We start from the raw sequence: 25,722 nt of genomic DNA, 5'->3' as shown, positions 1-25,722 counted from the left end.
CGATAGCATTTGTTCGAAACGCTGTGATAGCGTTTGTTCGAAACGCTGCGAAAACAGTGATAGCACAGGCCGGCGCAGCCAGGTCGAAAAAGAAAAACACAAATAAACAAACCCGATGCATGGTTCGCGGCATTACCCCCCCTCTAAGAGTGCATCAACCCAATGCTAACATAAAGGACAGTCCAAACAAATTGAAATAAAAGTTCGTCATTGTCCGTAGAAAAGTTTTAAGCGAACCACATGGACGACTTCAGGCCGCGTGCGTCGTCGTGATGTACGGGAGTCACCATCGGGGATCACTTCGTACATTAGTTCGCCAACACGTCGTAGAATCTGGTAGGGTCCGAAGTAGCATCGAAGAGGTTTCTCACTAAGTCCACGCCGTCGAATGGGAGTCCAAACCCACACACGATCTCCAGGATGGTACTCGGCGTCTTGGCGTCGGAGATTGTAGCGTCCGGCATCCACCAGTTGCTGGTCCGTTATACAAACTCGAGCGAGCTGGGGGACCTCCTCCGCACGTTGGAGGTATCCTTAGACGTCGGGGTTGTGGTCGTCGTCTTCTACGTGATGAAGCATGGCGTCGAGGATCGTAGTCGGCCGTCTTCCGTAGACGAGCTCGAACGGTGTCATCTGCGTGGTTTCTTGGGTAGCCGTGTTGTACGCAAACGTGACGTACGGGAGGGCTTCGTCCCACGTCTTATGTTCAACGTCGACGTACATAGACAGCATATCCGCGATTGTCTTATTCAGCGGTTCCGTTAGTCCGTTCGTTTGGGGGTGGTACGCCGTCGTTCTTCGGTGATCCGTGTTGCTGTAGCGTAAGATTCCTTGCATGAGCTCCGCAGTGAAGGTCGTTCCGCGGTCTGTGATTAGGACCTCAGGGGCTCCATGTCGCAGCACAACTTGGTTAATAAAGAACTTTGCAACTTATTGTGCAGTTCCCCTCGGAAGAGCGGTGGTCTCTGCGTAGCGCGTCATGTAGTCTGTCGCAACGACAATCCATTTGTTCGCGGATCGGGATGTAGGGAACGGGGCCAGAAGGTCCATTCCGATCTGTTGGAAGGACCTCGTTGGGACGGCGATCGGCTGCAGAAGTCCGGCGGGTCTCGTCGGTGGTGTTTTTCGTCGCTGGCAGTCACGGCAGCTCCGGACGTAGTGGGTGACATCGGATGTAAGGCGGGGCCAGAAGTATTTCGCCTTAATTTTTGTAATCGTGCGAGCTGTTCCGAGATGTCCGAAAGACGGGTAGTCGTGGCACGCTTCCGAAATTTCGTCACGAAGGTCTACGGGGATGACAAGTAGATAATTCGTGCTCGTTCCGGGGTTGAAATTCTTCTTCACTAGGATGGAGGTTTTGAGGCTGAACGCTGGTAAGTTGTGCTTGAACGCCCTAGGCACGGCGACGTTGCGTCCTTCGAGGTAGTCGATCATGGCGCCGAGGTCAGGGTCAGCACGCTGCTGGGCGGCTAGGTCGCTCTCTGTCACGACTCCGAAGAACGCGCTGTCTTCATCGGAGTCCTGTGGTGGTGGGTCGACGGGGGCGTGGGGCAGGCAGTCGGCGTCGGAGTGTTTCCAGCCGGATTTGTAGAATATTGTAACGTCGAACTCTTGCCGGCGCAAGCTCCACCGCCCAAGACGGCCAGAGGGGTCCTTCAAATTGGCGAGCCAACACAGCGCATGATGGTCTGTCACAAACTTAAACGGTCTTCCATAGACGTATGGGCGAAATTTTGAAATGGCCCATATGATAGCCAGGCACTCTTTCTGGGAAGCAGAGTAGTTTCTCTCCTCCATCGACAGACCACGGCTTGCATAGGCGATAACCTTTTCGTAACCGCTTTGCTTTTGGACGAGGACGGCACTTAAACCGATATCACTGGCGTCCGTGTGCATTTCCGTTTCGGCGTTTTTGTCGAAATGAGCGAGCACGGGCGGGTTTCGCAGGAGTTGTTGCAGCTCGCAGAATGCCTTTTCTTGGTCGTTTTCTCAGCTGAAAGGGGTGCTTTGTTTTGCCAGGCGCGTGAGTGGCTCTGCAATGCGTGCGAAGTTTGCGACGAAGCGCCGGTAGTATGCGCACAGTCCGAGAAACCTTTGCACACCTTTTTTATCATTCGGCCTTAAGAAGTTCGCAATGGCTGATGCTTTTGCCGGGTCAGGTAGGACTCCCGCGGCGTTCACCACGTGACCCAAGAACTTGAGTTTCTCGTACGCGAAACGGCACTTCTCAGGCTTCAGCATTAACCCCGACGTACGAATGGCCTCGAGTACAGATTCCAGCCTTGTGAGGTGTTCGTCGAAAGTCCGGGCGAACACGACAACGTCGTCGAGGTATACGAGGCAAGTATGCCACTTCAGGCCTGCTAGCGCAGTGTCCATGACTCTCTGGAACGTTGCGGGCGCCGTGGAGAGCCCAAACGGCATCACCTTCAACTCTTATAGACCGTCCGGGGTTATAAATGCAGTCTTCTCTCGGTCTCTCTCGTCCACTTCAATTTGCCAGTAGCCGGTCTTCATTTCCATGGATGAGAAGTACTTGGCGTGGCAAAGGTGGTCGAGGGCGTCGTCGATTCGTGGCAGGGGGTACACGTTCTTTTTGGTGAATTTGTTTAGTCTCCGGTAGTCAACGCAGACTCTTAAAGTGCCATCTTTTTTCTTCACGAGTACAACCAGCGCAGCCCAGGGACTTTTCGATGGCTGTATTATGTCGTCCTGAGCATGTCGTCTACTTGAGTCCGGATGGCTTCGCGCTCGTGTGAAGAAACGCGGTACGGTGACTGTCTGGTAGGTCGGGCTCCATCTTCCGTTATTATCCGGTGCTTCGCCAAAGGAGTCTGCCGTAACTTCGAGTTCGAGGAAAAACACTCGCTGTAGCGATGAAGCAACTCCAGTAATCTGTCCCGATTTTCTTGCGACAGCACCGGGTTCACGCCGAAAGGATGTGGCAGCCTAGAAGCATCTGCGCGTGCGCGTTCAAAAGGTGGCGACCGCGATCATTTGACTCGCTTCTTGCGTTTCTTCGAGGAACGCAATTGCAGAGTCCTTTTTTAGATGCTGGTACTCCTTGGTGAAATCGGTGACCAAAACGTGGGATCTGCGTTGCTTAAACCGCGCAATGCCTCTTGCGACAGACACACCGCGGTCTAGAAGCAACCTTTGGCCAGTTTCCACGATAGCGTCGACGTCAGGAGCAGCACCTTCACAATAGACAGCGATCATCAAGCTTGCGCGGGGTGGCAGGGTGACGTGATCGTCGGCGATCCTTACAGCAGCACGGGGTCCGAGGTTCGGCTGCGGCGTCGTGGAGTGATCAGAAGAAAACGTTATCGACCTGGTCTGCAGATCAATTATTGTGCCATTGTCCGTCAAAAAGTCTATTCCGAGAATTACGTCGCGGCAGCAGTTAGGCAAAACGACGAACTCCGCAGGGTACGTAGTGCCGTCTATGGTGACGCGCGATGTGCACATTCCACTTGGGGTCACGAGGTGGCCTCCTGCTTTGCGTATGTGGGGACCGTCCCATCTGGTCATAACTTTCTTTAGCTTTGACGCGAATGACCCGCTCATGACCGAGTAGTCAGCTCCCGTGTCGATGAGCGCGACTACGTCAAGGCCGTCGATGGACGACTGGACGTCGGATGCCGCTTTCCTCGAATTTCGGGTGCGTCGGGGCGTCGCATCGCGGCTTGCGCGTGTTGATGGTCGGGCACTATGCGTCGTCATCGTCGTCTTCTCAGCGGCAGGCTTTGTCATTTCGGGTACGCGTCGCGCAGCGTAGCTGTCGTCGTTTTCGGGGGTCTCGTCAGTGCGTCGTCGGGTAGTCGGGATGAGAGCATGTCGTGAATCACTGTCTTGCGTCGTTGGAGGGTTTTCATTTTCTCGCCGTTGTGCAACTTCACCCCTAGAAGTTGCTGCTTTTAGTTTCCCCCTTGTGGGCTGGAGGACCTTCCACGGGCGTAATCAGCATTGCTACGACGGTTGGTGGATTGGAACAGGTAGGGCGACGGCGAACGGTTGAAACGGGAGGGTCCACGGCTGGTGTTTGACAGGTATTCTTCTATCTCAAAGGGCGCTGGCCGGCTCGCGGGCGGGGTGCGTCGACGGAGAACCCACGCAAACCCAGCCTCTTGTACGGGCAGCGGCGGTAGACGTGGTCGGCCTCTCCGCAGTGGTAGCACAGCGGACGATTATCTGGCGTTCGCCACACCTCGGTCTTCCTGGGCGCCTGGTTTCGGGTTACAGGGGGTCGGGCGGGCGACATTGGGTGGCAGTACGGCGTGGCCTCTTGATAACGGGTTGGGACGGGTCGGGGTCGACGAGCAGCAGTGGAGTAGGTCATCGCTTGTGGTTCGTAAGATGCTTCCGACGGCGCAGAATTCTCCAGTGCTTGCTGAACCTTTTCGCGGACGACGTCCGTGAGGGAGGCGGCTTGGGGCTGCGGCGTTGCTGGGAATAATTTCCTCAGTTCCTCGCGAACGACGGCGCGGATGATCTCCCGCAAGTCTTCCGTCGCCAATCCAGGGGCGTTTACCGGGTTCAGCGAAAGGGGGTTGAGTGGTCTATCGTATTGCCGCGAACGCAAATCCAAGGTCTTCTCGATCATCGAAGCCTCGGTGACGAACTCAGTCACGGTCTTAGGGGGGTAGCGGATGAGTCCAGCGAAGAGCTCTTGTTTAACTCCCCGCATCAGAAAGCGCACCTTCTTCTCTTCTGCCATTTCGGGGTCAGCTCTCCGGAACAGCATCTTCATCTCCTCAGCGAACAGTACAACACCTTCGTTAGGGTGTTGCATTCGCGTCTCCAACAAAAGGGCGGCTCGTTCTTTCCGCACAACCATAGCGAATGTTTTGAGGAATTAGCTCTTAAAGACAGTCCAGTCGGTTAGGGAGCCTTCATGGTTCCCAAACCACGTTCGAGCTGCATCCTCCAAATTGAAGAAGACATGACGAGACGTTTCTTCGTCATACCACCTGTTAAAGATGCGGATGCGCTCCAGCTTCTCCAGCCACTCTTCCGGGTCTTCACCAGGAGATCTTCGGAATGATGGGTGCTCTGGAGGTTGTTGCAGAACGACGGGAGGGTTGATAGCGCTGGTCATGGTTCCTGCGTTGATCATCATGGTTTTTATGTCTTCTTTCCTCTTTTTATCCGGGAGAAGTCTAAACTCTGGCTGAAGGCCTTGCTGTCGGCGGCTGAACCGAGTTGGCCGTGCTTGTCGTGTTGGGCTTGCTTGTCGGCTTGGCAATGGCTTAGGGTTTATGTACCCCGCACCTCCACCAGATGTCACGCAGCAAAGGACGACGCAGTTGTCTATAAGGAAAACAAGTTTATTGGAGCGAGCTTGTGCTCCGCTAACAACTGAAAGAATACACAGGCGGCGAAGCAGCGGTCGGCAAAACGACGTGCACGCTAGTGAGCGTCGGCGATCGAATGTCGCGGCATCGGCTGTGCGGGAATTTATATCCCTTGGCGCGAGCGTTTCTCGAATAGTCGAATTGTATCGAGAACGCTGTGATAGCGTTTGTTCGAAACGCTGTTTGTTCGGAATGCTTGAAACGCTGTTCGATAGCATTTGTTCGAAACGCTGTGATAGCGTTTGTTCGAAACACTGTGAAAACAGTGATAGCACAGGCCGGCGCAGCTAGGCTGAAAAAGCAAAACACAAATAAACAAACCCAATGCATGGTTCACGGCAATATACCATCGGCCTCTCCTTCCTTAGCGGTTGTTCTATCAATTTCCACTTCAGCCTATTCCTGCCAGCCTGCATGTTAATATACCGCACGTCTGAATTGGCTCGGCCCTCCTGGCTACGCCGATTTCTGCCTCTTACTCTACGTGTCTTATGATATTGGTGCCACTTTGGAATCGTACCTGTCTATACCCCCTGTCAAACAGTCCCCTTGGTGGTTTTTCTCGTTACAAGCTATCCTGGATCCGGAAGGGCACATGTGCCCTCCGAAAAAGCTATTGCGCGTCCTGGGAGCCGCCAACCCACCTCATGACCTAGCCTCTCATCGAAGTGAATTCTGTCTTGTTGAAAACCACCACACCTCTGCACCACTCTGTTTATTGCCACCACCTCAAAGCCTTTCTCTCGCTTCATCCGCCTTATCTCTTGGTTTGCGTTGACAACCGCGCTTTGCAGGTTGCCACTACGTAGCGGTACCTCCGGTATTGTGCATATTGCTACCTGTACCTGGGTACAAATAGCGCATATGTCATTGACCTCTTTCGCCAGTGTAATCGCTAGTACTGCTGTATCTTCATTTAGGACATCGTTTTAACCACCTGCATACACAACGAAGTATCGTCCATCAGCTGTAGTTTCGAGTTTTGCGCTCGCTTGGCTCATGACTGCTTCCAGCTTGCGTACTGGGAGCCCACCTACTGCAACTCTCTTGTCGCCTCTTACCCTCTCCTTGATTGCTTTTGTGCATCGACTTAAGTTCGAGTCCCCAGCAATTATCACGTGCTGTGACTTTTCAGCTGGAGCATCCTGTGCCTGGGGGTTACTTGCACTTGTGACGCTGGCTGCTTTGTCGCCTCCCGACCCCACCACTACTTCACTGAAGCTTGGTCTCGCGACCAATGAAGCGACTTAACCTCTTTTTTTGAATTTGCTTGCTCTTTTTTTCCGCCATTGTGGCTGCTGTTGCCCTACCGTTTTTTCCGTTGGCCGCTGTTGTGTTCATCTTCGCTAGTGCCTCCACAGTGGACCTGAGCCTTTCCCCCATAGCCTTCATTTTGTGTGCCTTGTCGCCGACGCGGAGTCCAGCTCGATGATTCTGATCAGTAGTTTACTCTGGGCCACCATCATTTTCTCCAGTTTTTTTTCTCGACCTCACATTGCCAACACTTGGCGCCAGCATCCTCTCCATAAGCATCTGCATTGCATCTGTTTTCAAACCCACCCCCCATTCTGAACAATTTAGAGCCTTTCTAACCATGTTTATGACACCAATAGTCCTCATAATTGTTCCACACGATTATTACAAAACACAGCGTACGACAAATTCTGCCCTACGAAGAAAGAAAGGCTAAGCTCTACCACAAAAATTTGCCTGTTTGGTGTACACGTACCTCCCCCACAGGGTGGCCAGAGAAAAAAACACAAACAAAACTCCCACACACAAAAAATAAACACCCGGTGATACACAGCCAAAAAAGCTGTACAATGTACTAAGTGCTACAGAGGTTTAAACTGCTACCTTATTATTATAAAAGCAAGATCAAAACATTCAAAGTCACTCACCTGTGCAGTCTATTGGGAGCGCTTAAAGACACGTCCATCCACCATGTCAGTCTGAACTGAACTTGTTGTTATGGACCACCACGCCCTCTGCTGGCTGACCTCTTTGAAGGACCCAAGTGGAATACAGGGTCGCTGGGATCTGAGCCTCCAGGATTTTTCAGTTAGCAGCAGCTACAACTCTCGTCGTTTGCACAAAGACGCATATTGTCCTTCTCGTTATCCGGTGGGTTCTCTTGATCCCATTGCGCCTCACCCGAACAGCTGTGTATTGGCGTTTACTGACATAACTGATATGCGTTAGATTACTGCACGGTATTGGTGGATTAGGTTCGGGCCCAGGCCCATGAGCTTCGGGATTTGGTGGGGTGTGGGCCTAATTCAGGCCCATATTAGGTCCAAGTATCATATACAGGGTGTTTCGAGAAATGGGTCCAATATTTGTTTTTGTTACAGAACAGAGGTATGTGCATGCTACCTGTGACAATCCCTTTACTTGGCAGAAGCCATCTTCAGATGCGTACAAACACTCAGTACGGCAGTAATAAACAAATTATAACAATGAACTTTTGATTGAGGCTGTTGTCGAAATAAATGAGAGATGACCTGTGTGATGCCTTGGTTTGGGTTTCGCCAGCTAAATTAGAAAAATTTCATTGCTTCACTGTGAGCCCGAGCAGCCACGTTTCCAAAATTTTGAGGTGACAATAGAACATTTGCAAGAACATTAATTCACACACTTGACTGGACCTGCTATTTCTACTGCTTATAAAGTTTAATGTATTATTTTCATAATTACAGCCATAAATACTGTTTCTACGCATATGAAGATGCCTTCTGTAATTCTTATACTATTAAACAGATTTTTCGAAGCACCCTGCATATCGATATAATGGCGTGTCTACGCTGTTTGGTTCTGTTGTTTTGGGGAGGTTTAAAATTCCGAAGTGACCTAAGCGACCCATGCATACGTAAGATGGCGTGGTTGAGGGCTCCGGCTCATTTACAACACCTGAAAACTAAAAGTGCAAGACTTCTAATATTTACCCGTTGGTATTCCACTCATAACTTCAAGATACTGGTGATGTAAGTTTCCACTAGTGTTTTCAGTGAAGGACACTCTTGCATACCGTAAAAAAATAAAGTTTGCCAGGAGGTACTATTGTATCAGCTAAGGCACACTGCTGACGTAATATATTGCATATAACACGAGCGCGCTTGTCTCCATAGAAAAAATTGGCCCCGTATCTGCATGTATTCTGCAAAAGTCATGGAAAGACGATAGTTTTGCGTCTGGAGAGAGTGAACAAAACGTTTATTTGATGTTCTTCGCAAGAAAATTGGTGAATGGTATTTTATAGGCACTGCGTTAGAGTGAATCGAGCATGCAGCGGGGGCGAACGAGCGCACCAGGTCACGTCACACGTGAGACATGAGCGCTATCTGGCAATCATCTCGGAAAACGAAGCGTGTGGCTCTGAGACGGGCGTGGGTGCCCATATCAGAGGTAATAAAGTGTACAACACAATTCGACGGGTAAGTGCCACCACCGTCCCGTTTTGGGAAAGCATTGGAAGCATTTGCCTTTTCGCGCAAGCGTTGCATGGTCAGCGCAGCGTGATAAATGCTACGGTCCTTACATTTACCTATATATGCCTGTTCTAATAAAACACCACACAACGTTTAAAAAACGTGCAGTGGGAGTGCATTTACAAAGATTTGTCACATGCTGCAATGACATTCTCTTTTCTCTCGTCCTGACAAACGCGCTAAAAGCTAAGCACGGAGGTATGCTAGAGGCAAAGAAAATGCGTCACCCACACCTCGTGACCCTGAGCACTTTTTTCTTTGAATTCGCTGCCTTCTAGAAGCAGTGTGATCGCGCGCGCACGCGTGAACAAGTCGTGTCTTCCACAGCAATCTGTGTAATGACAAAGCGTGCCTTGTTCGAATCAGCCAATGGCTGATGGGTGGGCTACCTACAGGTGATTTTTGAGCGTCTTCCGTCCTTTATAGAGAGAACAAAAGCAAGTTTAGCTAATTTTGATAATTTGTTGTTTCATACCGCGTGCTGCGCTACAATATTTGGCTCACGTGTTGTCGGGGGCCTCTACTACCGATCAGCAGCAATTTCCGACCGGGCGCAAAAAGTGTTGCAGAGCACCAATAAGTGCGAGATGCGGCGTGGCTTTTATCACCAGCGCGTCAATCAAATCCAAATGTTGCTGATTTTTATTTTTTGTTCCAGCTAGGCAGTTGCAAATGTTTACACTAGGCAATCAGCCTATTTGTTTGGTATATAGTCAAACGGCCGATTGTATAGAACAAATTTTCGTTTATTTTTACGGCGAAATTTGTGTTTTTTTGTTTTTTACGGTAATTCATAAGCGCCCTTGTTTGTCTAAGTGCAAATGTATTCAGGGCACTCCAAAAAGTGCACGCACTACAGCAGACGAAGAACTCTATGTAAGGTAGGTAGATAAAAATGTCACAGCTTTGCCGCAAAGGCGAAGCAATGAGCGCGATAGCAAGAGATTGGAAAGTCACGTGCAAAATGGCCAGCAGATCGAAACGTGCCACGTGTTTTTAACGTACAAACGACGCACGAAGCCTTCCCTTAGGTACAGATTAACGTGGATAAGAGTCTCAGCTGTTATTTTGCTGTATCTGAGAAGCGCGCTCTTTTTGCGAGCGTACACTTTGCAACAAATACAGTGACATTTGTGTGCCCGGTAACTAAAACAGAATCATTCCGGTAAAATCCCAACACCAGCCAAGACGTAGGATCCCTCTTACCGTGAGATAAGGGTTCGAGTGAGCGTCGACCTCTGCTCTTTGTGGGGCCAAATACACGTGGGAGATGAGAGCGCGGCGGCCGCGTCCTGACGATGTTGCTACGTGACCTTCTTGCGCCATCTTGCTGGTAATGCGGAAAACACAATAGCCCCCCCCCCTCCCTGAAATGCCCGTCAGCAGCGGTAAGTGGTAGATATAGAAGCTTGCCACTTGAACGCTGAAGAATGTGCTGCTCGGTGGCTCAGTGGTTAACGCCTCGCTTTTGGGATTCAGAGGGCCCAAGCTCGATTTCGGGTGCTGCAGGTTTTTCCTGTATTTTTCATTTCTTGCATTTTATTGTATACAAATGCGTATACATGTACGGTGAGTGATGGTGACGCCCAAGTTGACGTCGATGCCAATGCTCGTGGCAAAATCTAGCCGAAAGGGCTCATATGATTGTTGTGTGACTTCAATAAGCATATAACGAGGAGTCACTGGCCTGGGCTAGGACTCCAGCGACAAACAGTATACGTCATCCGCGCCTAGTGACTTTGGGCTCTTTCTTTTCACTTCGGATGCACAGCTTCTTGAATGTGATCGCGCATGCACGCGCGGACTAGTCGCGCTATATCAAAAAAGTCATGATTATGATGTTAATTTACTGTTGTAACCTCTGAAAAAAATGGGGGGGGGGGTGTATAAGCAAGGGGTGTAATGACACTTATAACCACATATATAAAAAATGTCTAACGACTCCTGCGGCACCACGAGTTCAAGAATTTTTTTTATTTTTCCCAAATATTGCCCCCGTTTCGGTCATTTTCGAATAATAATAGATAAGTAATACACATCAAACTGGAGAATTGAGCCCCCACCCTAGTGGAAAAGTTTACGTATACAGATTATGTGTGCCTACCGCATATTTCGTTCGTGTCTGCAGAGGACCAACATGCTGGCGTCATACAGGTTCGCAATCTGCGTACTTGCTTCATAGGAACCTCATGCTTACTAAAACTTCTAGGAATGCCTGTCGCTTAAATTATCAAATTATGTCTGGCCGACATGCCGCTTCTTGGTTACCCTCCACATTTTCTTGCCCACCGTTGTCGCCGCTTTGTGCTTTGCGCCATACATCTCCTTCTCGTACATTGCCGCTGCCGCGAATGAAAACCCCGCCAACACGGTAGCACTTCGCTGCTCTGTACACACGGCCGGGCTGGGACGGCCAGAAGCAGGAAGTGTTTGGGCCGAGCTGGGCCAAGGTTGATCCGGAAACATCAGCCCATCGATTTCACTCATATGCGCATAGAACATCTGGGTGACGTAGTGCGCAGTATATATCATTGACGCCATTCAGTATGACAGCCGTGATGCTGAATCCCGTATAGTCGTGCTGCAATACAGAATCCTCTATCACTGCAATGTCAGTACTGACGCAATGTCAGTACTGACGACCCCGAGCTTCTCCGCATCCCAAAAGCACTATATGAATATGACAGACGCCGTAGTAAAAGGCTGCAGAAATTTTGACCAGCAGTGGTTCCTTAACGTGCACACAAATCTGAGCACACGGGAGTACAGCATTTTCGCCTCCATTGAAAGTGCAGCTGCAGTAGCCGGAATTCAACCCCAGGACCTCCGGGTCTGCAGCCGAGTATCTTTCTGCTTGTCAGTCTTCGTCATCTAGGCTTGCCATTTTTTAACCTCTCCACGACGCACCAACGGCGAAACACCTCGACGTTTTCCCCACAGACCACGGGCCTGGACTGTGCTGCAGCATGCGTGGCTATGTCGGCACTGGTGACTTATGCAAGCGCCGGAAAAGACCTTCTCTGTTGCCAGCTGGATATGTTAACCCAATTAAAGGGCCCTCTGAACTTTTCATTGCGTGCGACGAGACATTGTTGGCCCTTTTTCGGAGACGACACAGGGAAATAAATGAATCACCATTGCCACAGATTATGCTACCCAATACGCGATAGGCTCCGCCGCGGTGGTCTAGTGGCTAAGGTTCTCGGCTGCTTACCCTTAAGTCGCAGCCTCGAATTTCGGCAGCGGCGGCTAAATTTTCAATGGAGACGAAAATGCTGTAAGCCCGTGTGCCCAGATTTGGGTACATGTTAAAGAGCCACAGGTAGTACAAAGTTCTTGAGCTCTCCACTACGGCGGCTATCGTAATCATATGGTGGTTTTGGGACGTTAAACATCACATATCAATCCATTATTACGCGATAACAGGCCATGCTAGCTGGCTACTTCCCTGACCTCGCAGATTTTCTTCTCCACGACGTCATCTTACACCACAGTCCACACCGACGACTCCTTATGGACTGCAGTCACTCTCTCTTGTCCAGAGTAGTCGACGACCTCCTTCCATTGTGTGCCACAGAGCACATTCTGACCACCCATAAAGTGACGGCCTAACTAAACGTCTCAACCACACGCTCACAAAGACGCTTAGATGTACGTTTTCCAAGATCATCGAGACTGAGACACCACATTGGCCTATTTGACTTTCGCATACAATTCCTCTCGACAATATAACGTGGGATTTTGACCTTTTCATATTTTGTATGGTCCCAACCTCATATTTCTATTTTAAACCACCTTGCCTCTCGTGCGATCTGCTACAGTGTAAGCCATTGATCAGGTTTACGTGGCTCATAAAGAAGCCCAGTCTCGTATTGCCAGTTCACAGGTAATGCAAAAGCCCGCTATACGACTACCGGCATCGTAATATAAAGTTTGCTAAAGGTCATCGCATTCTCCTCTGGTCACCGGCTCGCCGTGTAGGTCTCGTCGAAAAACTCTTGTCCCGCTACGCAGGACGTTACCTAGTCATATCCCAAATTATTGAAGTGAGCTGAAAGCTAGCGCCATCACACTCTGGTACGTGACCAAGTTTGTCACTTGTTGACATTGTCTAAGTTCCGCGCGTGAAGCCCTACTTTTCTCGCACTTATGTGGACTCACGCAGAGACAGCGCTCCAACGCCCGGGGAGCCTGTTATGGAGATGAAGTGCATAAAGATGAAAGCAAGAAAGAGCTGACAAGTGCGTGAGTGCGTCGATCAGCCATCGTGACTCTTGCCTGTGCTTTTCCTTTGTAAATATACCTTGTACATCTGTAACCAATCCCGTAACACTAACAATAAACACTCGTCTAGCAAACACAGAGACATACCAGATCAATTTATTGTGTGACAATATCAGATATTTCACTCATTTTTATGAGAAGTATATGCAAATATGACCTAATGGGGCATATGAAAAGTGGTTTGTATATTGATTCTGTCTACTATTTTCCGCTATGAGAAATGGAATGTATCCGCACAGTTCTTCAAAGCTTTACCAACTTCCCTGACATGTCACGCGTTGTCAGTATCTGACTTTTTAATTGAATATCATGCATTTGTTAAGAAACAAAATGGCAGATAACCCCGTAAAAATTTGGCAACTGGTATATATAATTGCATAACACCTTGCCCGATCACCACAAATCCCACAGTTATTGGAAGTGCTAGAGCAGGAGTGAAATCACGCCGAAGTCATCCTTCTGCTGCGGAAAAGTACGGCCAAGAGAAGACAGCATGACATATACGGCATGACTATGTTACAATTTCTCACATCTTGGTTGATACTGATGTTTCGACCGAATTTATTCGCAATTGTAGTTGAGGCATATTTACTGTAGCGCATGCTAAGTCCACGTCGCACTCGATTGCGGGAATAGTTTTATTTTGTTTCCTTCTTTTAATGCTTGAAAATCACTCGTTTGGCCTCGGTCATGGCGATTCTGTCGTTGTATAGGCAGCTCAGCTATGCACTTGAGCTTTTACACTGCTCCAAAGGTTTTTAGTAATCTCTCACTTGAAAGCCAATATGTGCATTTTAGTAAAATAGAAAATACTGCAGGGTTACAAAATCGCTTTCACTTTGTCGGTGCACAAAGTTGTGAAAATGTGCAGCTTTAGTAAACGTTACCATGCTCAGTGTGTGCGCACGAGTCTGTCACAAGAATCATGCTGCGTGGCTCGAATGTGGCTTCAGTTTATAGCACTTATTATATTGTACGGCTTTTTGGGGGGTCAATCACCAGGTATTTACTTGTTTGGGTGTGTGTTTTCTTCTGCCACTCCGTAGTAGAGGGGCACGTAAACCGACCACGCAAATTTTTGTATTAAAACTGAGACATTGTTGCTTAGCGCCGGGTTCGTCGTTTGCAGTGTTTTGTAACTATCGAGTGGGACAATTCGGAAAGACAATAGCGTAAAAAGACATAGTTAAAAACACTGTAAAAATGTTCGGGATGCCTGTGGGTTTGAAAATCGACGTTATTTTGGACGCATATGCTAGAGAGGCTGACGCCGATGTAGGCAATGTGAGTTCAAGGAAAAAATAGGGGATATGATGGTTGCCCAGAGTGAGCCCAGAGCGGTTGCCCATATGAGAATCGCTGGCCTGGGGACTGGGTCGGCGACTGAGCAAAAAAAAGAGGGCTATATAAGAAAGGCTTAGGTCAGCCGAGGAGGCACTAATGAATGTGAACAAAGGAGTGGTGGATGAATACAATGGTAGGGCCCCGGCAACCGGAACGGCAGAAAAAAAAAGAGAAAACATGTTCGGATAATCAAGCTCAGCCGGTTCAATGGTCAAAATACCTAGCTTGAGCGAAGCAGAGGTAGGAGTAGGAGGAGAAAAAGCAGCCGACATCACATGTGCAACTAACATCCAGGTGCGAGACACTCTAGCTGAAAAGTCACAGCCCGTCAATATTGCCTGTGATTTAAATTTAAATCGATGCGCAGAAGCAATCAAAGAGAAGGTGTGAGGTGACAAGAGGGTTTCAGTAGGGGCGTTTCGAGGACATAAGCTGGAAGCAGTCATGAGACAAGTGGGCACAAAACTCACAAATAAATCTGATGAACAAAACTTGGTGATTATCGCGAGTGGCTTAAACGATGTCCTAAGTGAAGATTCGGCTGGACAAGTGACCATGATGACGAAAGGAGTCGATGACATACGTGTCAAGTTTGCTCAGGTACAAGTGTTGATATGCACAATACTGGAGGTACTGGTACGTAATGGCAACCTGCAAAAAGGGTTTTTCAGCACAAACAAAAAAATATGGCAGATGAGTTGAGAGAAAGGCTTTGAGGTAGTGGAAACAGAGAAGTGCATAGGTGGGGGGGTTGTCATGAGACAGAATTAACTTCTATAGGAGCCTATGTGTGTAGTTGGTTTGGTGGTGTTCAGGACCCACAGAAACGTTTTGGGGGGCACGTGAGCCCATCGGGGTCCAGAATAGCTTGTAACGCGGAAAACGAGGAGTACTATTTGACAGATGGCATAGGCAGATACCATTTCAAAGCGGCACCAATATCTAAGGCACGTTCAGTCCCAGAGAGAATTAGACGTAGACATGATGACCTAGCCAATTGAGACATAGGGTATATCAACATGCAAGGTGGCAAGAATAGGATTAGGTTGGGACAGACAAAAAACAGCCAAGGAGAGAGAAGCTGATAGTATATGGGTTCGTAGAAACGCATCTTAGGAACATGGAACAACCACCTAGCAATACGGACTACCCATGAGAATATTGTAGTAGAACATACGGCAGCAAAAGGGGGGTGGTATAAGGGCACTCATTCATAAAAGTACAGACAGGCAAAGAGTCAAGCAGGAGCGCCAGGAACATTTATGCGTAAAAGGAATAGTGGCAAGGCGGATGACGCTGCTGAGTTTTTTACATTTGGGGACAGGAGCAAACGCCAGAGAGGAAAGACCAAGTAATGATGCAATGCATGGAAAAGGACATTATCAAACCAGCAGAACAGAGTGAGGTAAATATATTTACAGACATGAATGCGCACATAGAAGATATCAATGCATACACTGACTAAACAGGCAAAATGCTAATGTATATATTTAAAATGCGTGATTTATTATTTCGCAACAGTACCGAGAAATGCCAAGGGCAGAAAACAGGGGAGGTAAGAAGGCTACAGTCGACGATAGCTTACACAATGATGTCACGTAGGATGTATGATCGACTAAAGGTGATTATCATAGATAAATATAGGTGCAGAAGCTTAGGTTGTGATCAGAAACGTATTGTCACGACGCAGACACAGCAGGGGTCCGGTATAGTAGTAGTAGTAGTAGTACTTTTATTTACAGTAAGCCGGATACAGAGCTCACTGCAGGGGCAAAGGGCTAAAGGCGAACAGCCTGACAAAGGCCCTTGTCCCTCCACAGTCCGTGACAGTGCAAAGCTTAGACATCAGAACTGACAAACAATTTATATAATCAATACATTAATTTCAAGCAACTTGCAATTGTACACACAAAATTCAAACATAAATAGCATAAGAAGTTTACATAACACAATTTAAGAATTAGAGGTCACTCTCGTAAAAATTCACAACTAAACGATATCAATGAAACAACTCAAAAACAGACACAAAATGCATGCGGATACAATGAATTGCGCTGTGTCACTCGTATAATTGTCATAAAAACTTATGAACAATTTAAGCATTTGCAGAGGCATGAGACTCCATCAGGTAGTTTCGATAGTGTAGACTGGTGGTTATGAATAAGTTCTTTATTTGTTTCTTGAAAGTCGCACTACTAGCCCTAAAGTTCAATTGATCTACAAGGGTAATTAAAACCTGAGGTACCTGGTAAGCAACACTTTGTTTTCCATACTTGGTTCTTGTTCTAGAAGCTTGTTTCTTTTGTTCTCGCAGACTGTAGTGTGGTCTTTCGGTGCAACTTTCTTCATATAGCTTAGTCTTTTGTATTAACTGAAGCAATTTAAAATGATCTAACTGATCAATTCTGAGTATGGAATACTTAATGAATAGTGGAGCAGTGCTCAAGTCTTGTGGATTCTCCCTGTATTTTTCAAAGCAGCGCAATATATTCTTTTGTATAGTTAGTAACTTATGGTAATTCCCTTGTGATGTCGTTCCCCGGACTAACATCCCATAAGTTACATTAGAATGGAAGAGTGCATAGTACATACTTATTTTTAACCTCAATGTGATTTAGTGCATTGTTCTAAAAAACAACCAACTATTCATGCTGATGCGGTGATCAGATGATTTACATGTGTGTTCCAGTTTAATTCCTCCTGAAACCATACACCAAGAAACTTTACAGAAGAGCTCACTTTAATTAAAAATGAAAGGCGCTCGTAAAGAGGACCAGGCAAGAGCTTCGTCTTCCTCTCTCGCTGTGCGCGCTTCCCTCTGCAGGTTGAATGTGGCATTTGCCTCCCTCCAGGAAGAGCATCGACCCGATGCTCGGCTACAGAGTACGCGGTGTATGTAGCTGACGTATTACGCAACTGGCTCACTGCAATATATCTTCATCCGCGCAACGTGTACGATTTCAGATTTTTGAGCTCGCGAGGAACTGTCAGGGATGACTTCAATTATTCACGTCACTTAGGCGCCGTATAACATTGTAGGGACAAAAGTACTTCTTCAGTAACTTTTCAGAAAGGCCTCTTCGGCGAATAGGGCTCCAGACCCACACTTTCTCGCCTGGTTGATAAGTGACGTATCGTTGTCGCAGGTTATAAAGTTGTGCGTCGTAACTCTGCTGCCGAGCGATTTGCACGCGTGCTAGCTGCCGTGCCTCCTCAGCTCGTTGTGTAAAGGCTTGAACATCGGTGTCTGTATCCTCGCAGTTGTGCAGCAGCAAGGCATCAAGCATTGTCGTCACTTCGCGGCCATAAAAAGATTAAATGGCGTGCTCCGTGTAGTTTCCTGCTGCGCCGTATTAGAGGCAAACGTCACGTATGGTAGAACGTCTTCCAATTTTTATGACCCACGTGAATGTACATACTGAGCATAGCAGCAATTGTCTTGTTGAGGTGTTCTGTTAAGCCGTTGGTTTGTGGGTGGTAGGAGGTAGATTTTCGATGCACTGTTCCACTCAACTCAAGCACTAACTTGAGCAGCATGGCCGTGAAAGCGGTACCTCTGTCTCTTATTATGATTCTAGGAGCACCATGCCTCAGAACAATATTTTCAATGAAAAATCGTGGCGCTTCTACTGTGGTTCCACTTGATAAAGCCTTTGTTTTTGCGTAGCGAGTAAGATAGTCCGTAGCGACAATTACCCACTTGTTTCCAGTATACGAAGTCGGAAACGGCCCAAGGAGATCCATTCCGATTTGTGCAAAAGGCATGGTGGGCATTTTAACTGTTTGCAACATTCCGGCTGGTTTTAAAGGTGGCAATTTTCGTCGTTGAAAATCGAGGCACGTGCGGACGTAATGCTGTACACTGCCTGGAAGCTTCGGCCAGTAGTACTTCTGTTGGATTCTGGCCAATGTGCGCGTGTATCCGAGGTGGCCGGTGGTTGGCTCATCGTGGCAAGCACTCAGGATCTCATCGCGAATGGATGTCGGGACGACAAGTAAGTGGGCATTTCCGCTGGGGGCGAAGTTCTTCTTGTATTGGACATCACTGCGAAAGCAGAATGATGGCAGGCTCCTTGCAAATATTTTGGGAACGCTTGTAGACTGGCCGTTAAGAAAATATTAAGAGGGAGCAACTCACTGTCTTCTTTCTGCTTAGACGAAATGGTGACTGTGTCGACCACTCCTAAAAATGCCATGTCATCATCTTCTGAGAGATCATCTTGCTTTATAGGCAACCTGGATAAGCAATCAGCATCAGAGTGCTGCCGTCCCGACTTATAGACGACCGTCATATAAAATTCTTGTAGGCGTAAGCTCCAGCGCGCTAGTTGACTGAATGGGTCCTTCAAGTTGGTCAGCCAGCAAAGGGAGTGGTGGCCGCTGACTACGTGGAAGGGACGGCCGTAGAGGTATGAGCGAAACTTCAGAACAGCCCATACTTAATATAATAATTAATCCTGCTAATATAATTTTCACCTTTTTATATTTTGTATGGTCGCAACCCCACATTTCTATCGGCTATGGTTTTTGAGTCCTTGGCTAACAACATTTGAAATGCGTCATCGCATATGCCCTTGAGGATTTGTTTGATTTTGTTGGCTTCGAGCATCGCTGGGTTTAACCGCTTTCAGAAGTCAACAACGTCTTCAATGTAGCTCGTAAAGGTCTCTACTGGCTGTTGAGCGCGCTCATGAAGTCTTTGTTCTGCGCAGAGTTTTCGCACAGCAGGGCGGTCGAAGACTTGCGAAAAGGAGGCCTTGAATGAATCGCAGCTGGCAATGTCGGCTTCGTGATTGCACAACCAGCGACTAGCGACGCCAGACATCTTAAAGCTTACATAGGTCAGCTTAGCCGCATCGTCCCACTTGTTCGCCTTGTGGTAAGTAGCCAGCCACTGCTCAGCGTCTTCGCCGTCAGTGCCGCTGAAGATCGGTGGGTGACGCAGTGGCCACACACCGGGAATTGTAGAGGCGGGAACTTGCGAGGTACCTTGACTGGAGGGTTTTTCCGGCATTGCTGGCACTGGAGGTAAGGTGCGACTTCGTAGTTCCAGCTTAGAAGACTACCCAGCGCCTCCACCAAATTATGAGGAGGTTTATTGACTAAAACCAACTGCCTAGTTCAACAGGTGTAAGTCACTGTCACGGGAATAGCTCTTCGTCGTAGTCATCTTCCAGGCTCTCCGACTAGATACTGGCTCTGTCCCTCTTCCCCACTGCAATATATACAAGTTTGTCTTCTTTTTCTTTTCTTTTTTCGTTTTGGTGGTGTTCAAACTGCGATGGTGGCCCTCTGCTACGGGAACTTGTGTCATTTCGCTTAGATTCTCTGAAGAAGACTGGTACACCAGCCAAAACAATTAGGAATAAATAAATATTTTATTGTTTTGTTTTCTATACTGCATTATTCTATAAGTTTATAATTTTTATTACGGTAGCTAGAAGAAACTCTGATCATCTATTTCACACACACATGTATATATATATATATATATATATATATATATATATATATACATATATATATATATATATATATATATATATATATATATTGGGGAGGAGCACTGTGTAGACTGTGTGGTACATCATTAAAGTCTTTCGTGCTCTGCTGGTAACCCTTGGCTGGAGCTGCTTGTCAATAGATAGCACAAAACGACGCACCACATCCTGCCGCTTTCGCTGCACCCGCTCAGCCTGCTGGGCCTCACCACACCGTGAGTATCTCGCAGCGAGACCCTCCAGTGTTTTTGGCATTCGAGGTGAGGATGTAGAATAATGGCTACAATTACGACCGGATAAGTGCTTGCAAATAATGGGATGAGGCACACAAGCTGCGCTATGTACCCTTATATGTCAAGGAGGTCGCGAAGACGTGGTATTACAACTACCAACGCGACTTTTCTGACTGGTCAGCGTTCACATGCAGCTGTGTCAAATATTCGGCACTTATGCGGGACGCTCTGCGGTAGTGAAATAGAAGCTCGCTACTCGCATCCAGAGGCACGACGAATCATACGCATCGTACCTTGAAGACGCTATGGCCCTCTGCCGCCGCGCCCAGAGTGACATGTCGGAGGCTGATTGTATTCGTCCTGTACTGAAAGGCATCAACCCCGTCTCTTTTATTGCTCTTGTCATGCAGAGTCCGATAACAGTTGAGGACATCATTACCACTTGCGGCGCCTGGACGCACTCTACTCAATGCGCCTTCCATACGCCTTCTGTTACACTAGTCTTACCGGCGAGCATTGGCTGTGGGCTCTAATTTGCACTATAGTGAGAGAGAAACTTCACAGCCTTGGTAGTGTCAGCGCACTTACTTCATCTGTCCACTCGTCTCCTGCTAACCTGCACGAAATTATCAAAACTCAATTGGCGTCGAAGACGTGCACTGCACGGGCCCGCCCCCTGCGCCCTTACATGTGCCTACGTATGCTGAAGTCGTTTCACAGCCTGCTACACGAACTCCACCTGGAATTGCGGACATCGTATACGATAACTTGGCCTTGATGGCAACAAAGAGACCACTAGAACTAATTTTTCCCTGCCTGGCACCCCGTGTGCTACTACTGTGGCATACGAGGACACATCTCCAGCTTTTGCCACCGGCGCAAGCAAGATGAACGATGAGGCTATTCTTCGTACGAGAGTAACTGTGCTCCATAGTCTGACCCCTACATTCCAGGAACCTACATTCCCTCGTCACGACGCTCACCTTCAACTGCTTTGTCCCACGGTGACCCTCATTCTTCCCGCTCACCCCCCTGTCGTTCACCGCCGCCCTTTCGCCGTACTACTTCACCTTGACGTTCTGCCCTGATGGCCCTCGCAGCTACTTGGAAAACTAGGAGCTGTAGTTTTTGGAGGAGAAACTTTATGTCGTCGAAATGCCACCATTCCTCCTGCGCCCCCTGAAAATTTACTGACCGTTTGTGTAGACGGCGTTTCGGTTGACGCACTCCTGGATAGTGAAGCCACAAGTTTTGGTCATTAATCGCAAACTATGTCATCGTCTGCGAAAAGTGTAAACTTCATATATTGGTCCGGTGTTTTGTGGTGCTAATGACAACCGAATTTACCCTCTTCGACACTGCACTGTTCTTGTTCTAATTGACAGAATTGGCCACCACATAACACTTGCTGTGCTTTTTCATGTGCTACTCCGATTATCTTGGGACGCGACTTCCTGTCAGCTGCGTCCTTTGTTATTTTGTATAGTCCGCCAGTTCTTTGTATTGCGGACACTGTGCTTACGATTTTTCGTTGCCTAACATTGTCTTGGCTGCAGGTTTTGTACCGAACCTGGTACAAGCACGTTTCGTCACCATTAGGTCGAGCGATACCACTGTCGGTGACGCAGTGGCTGTCCCATATCAGCGCTGCATTTTCCGAGAAATCGCCTTCGCCTGTTTAGTACGGTTTTCGCGTGGTCATGCCAATCTCACCGTCTACAACATGACAGCAGAGCCACAGCTAGAGCGAGAAAGGTCCAGTGTTGCCTGCCTTATCGACATGGCACCGAATGTGTTGTCACAGTACCGTCTCCATTGTCAATCGCTGAGTGTAATACCTTCGCCAATACTTTCCTTGGCATTATTGTGTGTTAGATCTCAGTAAATTGTGTCAAAACACAGAACATGCCCTTAAGCATACACTACTCTCTCATATATATATATATATATATATATATATATATATATATATATATATATATATATATATATATATATATATATAGAGAGAGAGAGACAGACAGACAGAAGAGATAAACGAAGAAACACAACTTAGCGGTTCTCTTACTTTAATTTCCGACTGTTTTGACCAGTGGACCAGTATTCTAGAGGGTTTGTGAATAAGCAACCTATAACATAGAATGAGTGAGCCTTATGTGAGCTTCGCTTTGTGTACAATCAATAATTGCTTATTTCACCTCCAAATTGCGAAGCAACAAGAGATGCTTGCACAAGCCTAACAAGAACATAGCGGTGTGACAGGTACTACCAATACGTGCACTTTTTATTTGGGTTCATCACTGTCCCTGCCGCACAGCCAAATGCACGAGAGAATTCGGGCATGTTCCTAAGGGGCACCATGCAGCGTGAACGGAAAGGTGCGTAGTTTTCTGGTGCCTCCTGATTACGGGCACAGAAAGTGTTACACTGGCTGATGAAGAATAGTTGATCTGGTGACTTGTCGAATCCGGCAAGCTTAACCTTTCTGTCTTCTTCAGCACTTGAGGCGAAGGCGGCATAAGCAAGCATCGTTCCTACAAAGTCAGCTAGGTTCTCCGAGTCCGCCGTATCAACCAATTCATCTCGCTGGCTGCTTGACGGCAGCTGCAAGAATAATCGTTCTTTAGATAAGGGAATCATCAAAGCAGTGCTCGAAATGATAGAACGAATACGATATACTTGACTTTATTCTAGAAGTAATTACACACTATTTTTGGTTGGGTACATTGGTTGTCATTTAATGTGAAGTTGAAAAATCAGTGCATTGTTTGAATACATTTCCTTGAACGTAGGTCAAGGTTCGTGCCATCAGACGGGTGTTGAGTAAGCATTTCTAATGGCTTTCCGATTGTTTCAGTCAACAAAATATCCCGGAACTTGTCCCTGAACGCTAACGACATATGTGTTTTCACGCTAACAACATTGTCTGTGAAGCATTATCTTGGCTAGAGACAAAACACTCTGGAGACGATCATAGAACGTCCGAAACGCTTCTGAATGCATAGGATGATCCGTATTCCGTTTATCTGCCTATGCTAAGATTTCCAATTTCGCACTACGTCATCTAGCTTGAATTTGTGGGTTCACGATTGCAGAGAGTTTTAAAGGCGCTTATACTGGGCATCCAAATTAATGAGATCTATGTCATCAAAACCGGGGCCATAAAAGTCCGCAACACATCGAAAGCAATCGTGAACCTCGCTGCATGAATAACACTGATTTGTTGATTGATTGATAAGTGGGGTTTAACATCCCAAAACCACCATTTGATTATGAGAGGCAGTGTAGCGTACGACTTCGTATGTTTTGACACCCTGGGGTTCTTAAACGTGCACCCAAATTTGAGCACGCGGGCCTTCAACATTTCTGCCTCCATTGAAAAAGCAGCCACCGCAGCCGGGATTTGATCCCGCGACCTGCGGGTCAGCAGCCGAGTGCCTTAGGCAGTAGACCACCGCTGCGTGGCACTATGAATAACACTAAACAAGCTTAAACTTAGCCAGAACAAAGCCATTTTAGTATTGCACGAATTTCAGCTAGTCGCACCAAATAACGCGTAAAGCAGCGAATGAGAGATAACATGCATACTCATAAAAGACAATTGAACATAAGAGCAGCGCAATAGACAACGACTGATGAATATTACGCATACAACGCTGTTCAACACTGTCAATAGCGAAGCAAAGTGCATATATTGGTAGGAACAGCAGGCACGCATAACCTACTTATATAATTGAGAGATCCTACGTACAGTGAGAATCAATGATGTGCAAAGCACAATTGAGGATGGTTTATATGTCCTTTTAAAATCAGCACAACGTTACGAGGTGGATGTAAATTATGCCTTACAAGGCTTCCATGTCACGAACAATATGATTGCGCCTAGGATTTGTGTTTACCTTCCATTCACGCCACGTAATGCAAAATTTGGTATATGCGAAGCTAGGTGAAACGGCCGTGAGAGTGCATTGAGAATAGCATCTCGCCATCATTTACACGACACGCACAAGATTATCGTGTTTGGACGCGTCACTCACCTTTCTCCTTCATTCAAGTCATGTACTACCTAATTTGCTTTATGATTGGCTAGCGTAAAGACTGCGAGTGCATCATGAGCGTGGTATGTAGTCATGTCTTACATGACACATATATCATGATTATCATATTTTGACATGTCCTTTACCTTCGTCATCGATTCACGCCACGTAATACCAGACTTCATACATGTGAAGCTTGCTAAACGACCACTAGCACACCATGAGCGTGACGTGCAGTCTTGATTTACGTGACATGCATGTCATTTCAACGCTAGGCCTTGTCACGTATGTTTGCTATCCAGTCATGTCATACCATAACAATTTTACAATATGTCATATGAAAGAAACAACCGCAAGAGCAGCAAGACCATGAAATGTAAATCGTTACACTCATGACATACATATCAAGATTTTTGTGTTATGACCAGTCACTTATGCTCGTCATGCAGTCATGTTATGCCATACGAGTTTTGGTATAGATCCCATTATCGTAACGGACAGGAGAGCGAAAAGTTGTAGGCGGCTAGCTAGCTAGCTAGTTAGCTAGATAGATAGATGATGATAGATAGATAGATAGATAGATAGATAGATAGATAGATAGATAGATAGATACAGCCTAAGTCGCAGAAGTTTGCTAATAAATGCTGCGCATTTAAAAGACACAATTGAACACAAAATTAGCGCCCCAACAATAACTGATAAAATTACCCACACCCTGCTGACTATCTCGATTGTCAATAACGAAGCAAAGTGCATACATAGGTGAGAATAGTAGGCATGCGTACGCGGTTGGAGTGATCAAGCAGTGGAATATTGATACCAGCAAAACTCTCGTCACTCGTTTATTGAGCAGTAATACAAACACAACTTAAAAGTGATAAATTTGGGGAATATATTTTTGTAATAGCGCAAAGGAAAGGGAACCTAAACATGTGCTATCGAGTTTCCTGCAATGATAAGCCTCAATGATCTAATGCGTAGGCGGTGAGCCGTGCTTATGACCTCGCATCGCCCAAAAAGGAGCATGGAGCTTCAGCCACAGGGGAAAATTCTGAGGTGTGCTTGAACTGCATTGTGCACATTTTTGTCATGCTCTCTTAAGAGGTCATTCAAGCACCTTCCGGTTGGCTCTATATGCATATTTCAACCGGGCAACGGAAGTAGAAACACGATGGCGTTATCGCAAGGAATGAAGGGCATTCAGTGTTTAACTGGGTACCTCACTGTATTTGCAGCTCTTTCATTCACCAAATTACAAAGCTAAGAGAGCTCATCCGTAACGCAAAAGATAACCCCTTTGACCATTGCGAGGTAATAAGCAAGCACTGATCATAACCTACGCCAGAGCTCACAGTGATGCCAGCAAGCTCTTCAGTTCAACACTTATTGGCAATTATGTCTTATCTGCCCGTCCAAATTTCAATCCTTCATAAGAGACGAAACAACGGAGTGTTACAAATATATCATGGCCCCATCCCTAG

General features: G+C 47.2%; 1 protein-coding gene across 1 annotated transcript in view; it reads right to left on the bottom strand.

Annotated features, from left to right (window-relative positions):
• Positions 1-22,469: 22,469 nt before the first annotated feature.
• LOC142803186 (neprilysin-1-like) overlaps positions 22,470-25,722 on the bottom strand; it is a 163,739-nt gene continuing 160,486 nt past the window's right edge. Inside the window, exon 12 of the mRNA XM_075888280.1 lies at positions 22,470-22,808. Within this exon, the coding sequence (XP_075744395.1) occupies positions 22,470-22,808 (339 nt within the window). The remainder of the gene's footprint in view (positions 22,809-25,722) is intronic.

The sequence above is a fragment of the Rhipicephalus microplus genome, chromosome 3 (assembly GCF_043290135.1).
Source record: "Rhipicephalus microplus isolate Deutch F79 chromosome 3, USDA_Rmic, whole genome shotgun sequence".
NCBI lineage: Eukaryota > Metazoa > Arthropoda > Arachnida > Ixodida > Ixodidae > Rhipicephalus > Rhipicephalus microplus.
The sequence above is the reverse complement of the archived record's forward strand: the minus strand, read 5'-3'. Positions and strand labels throughout refer to the sequence as shown.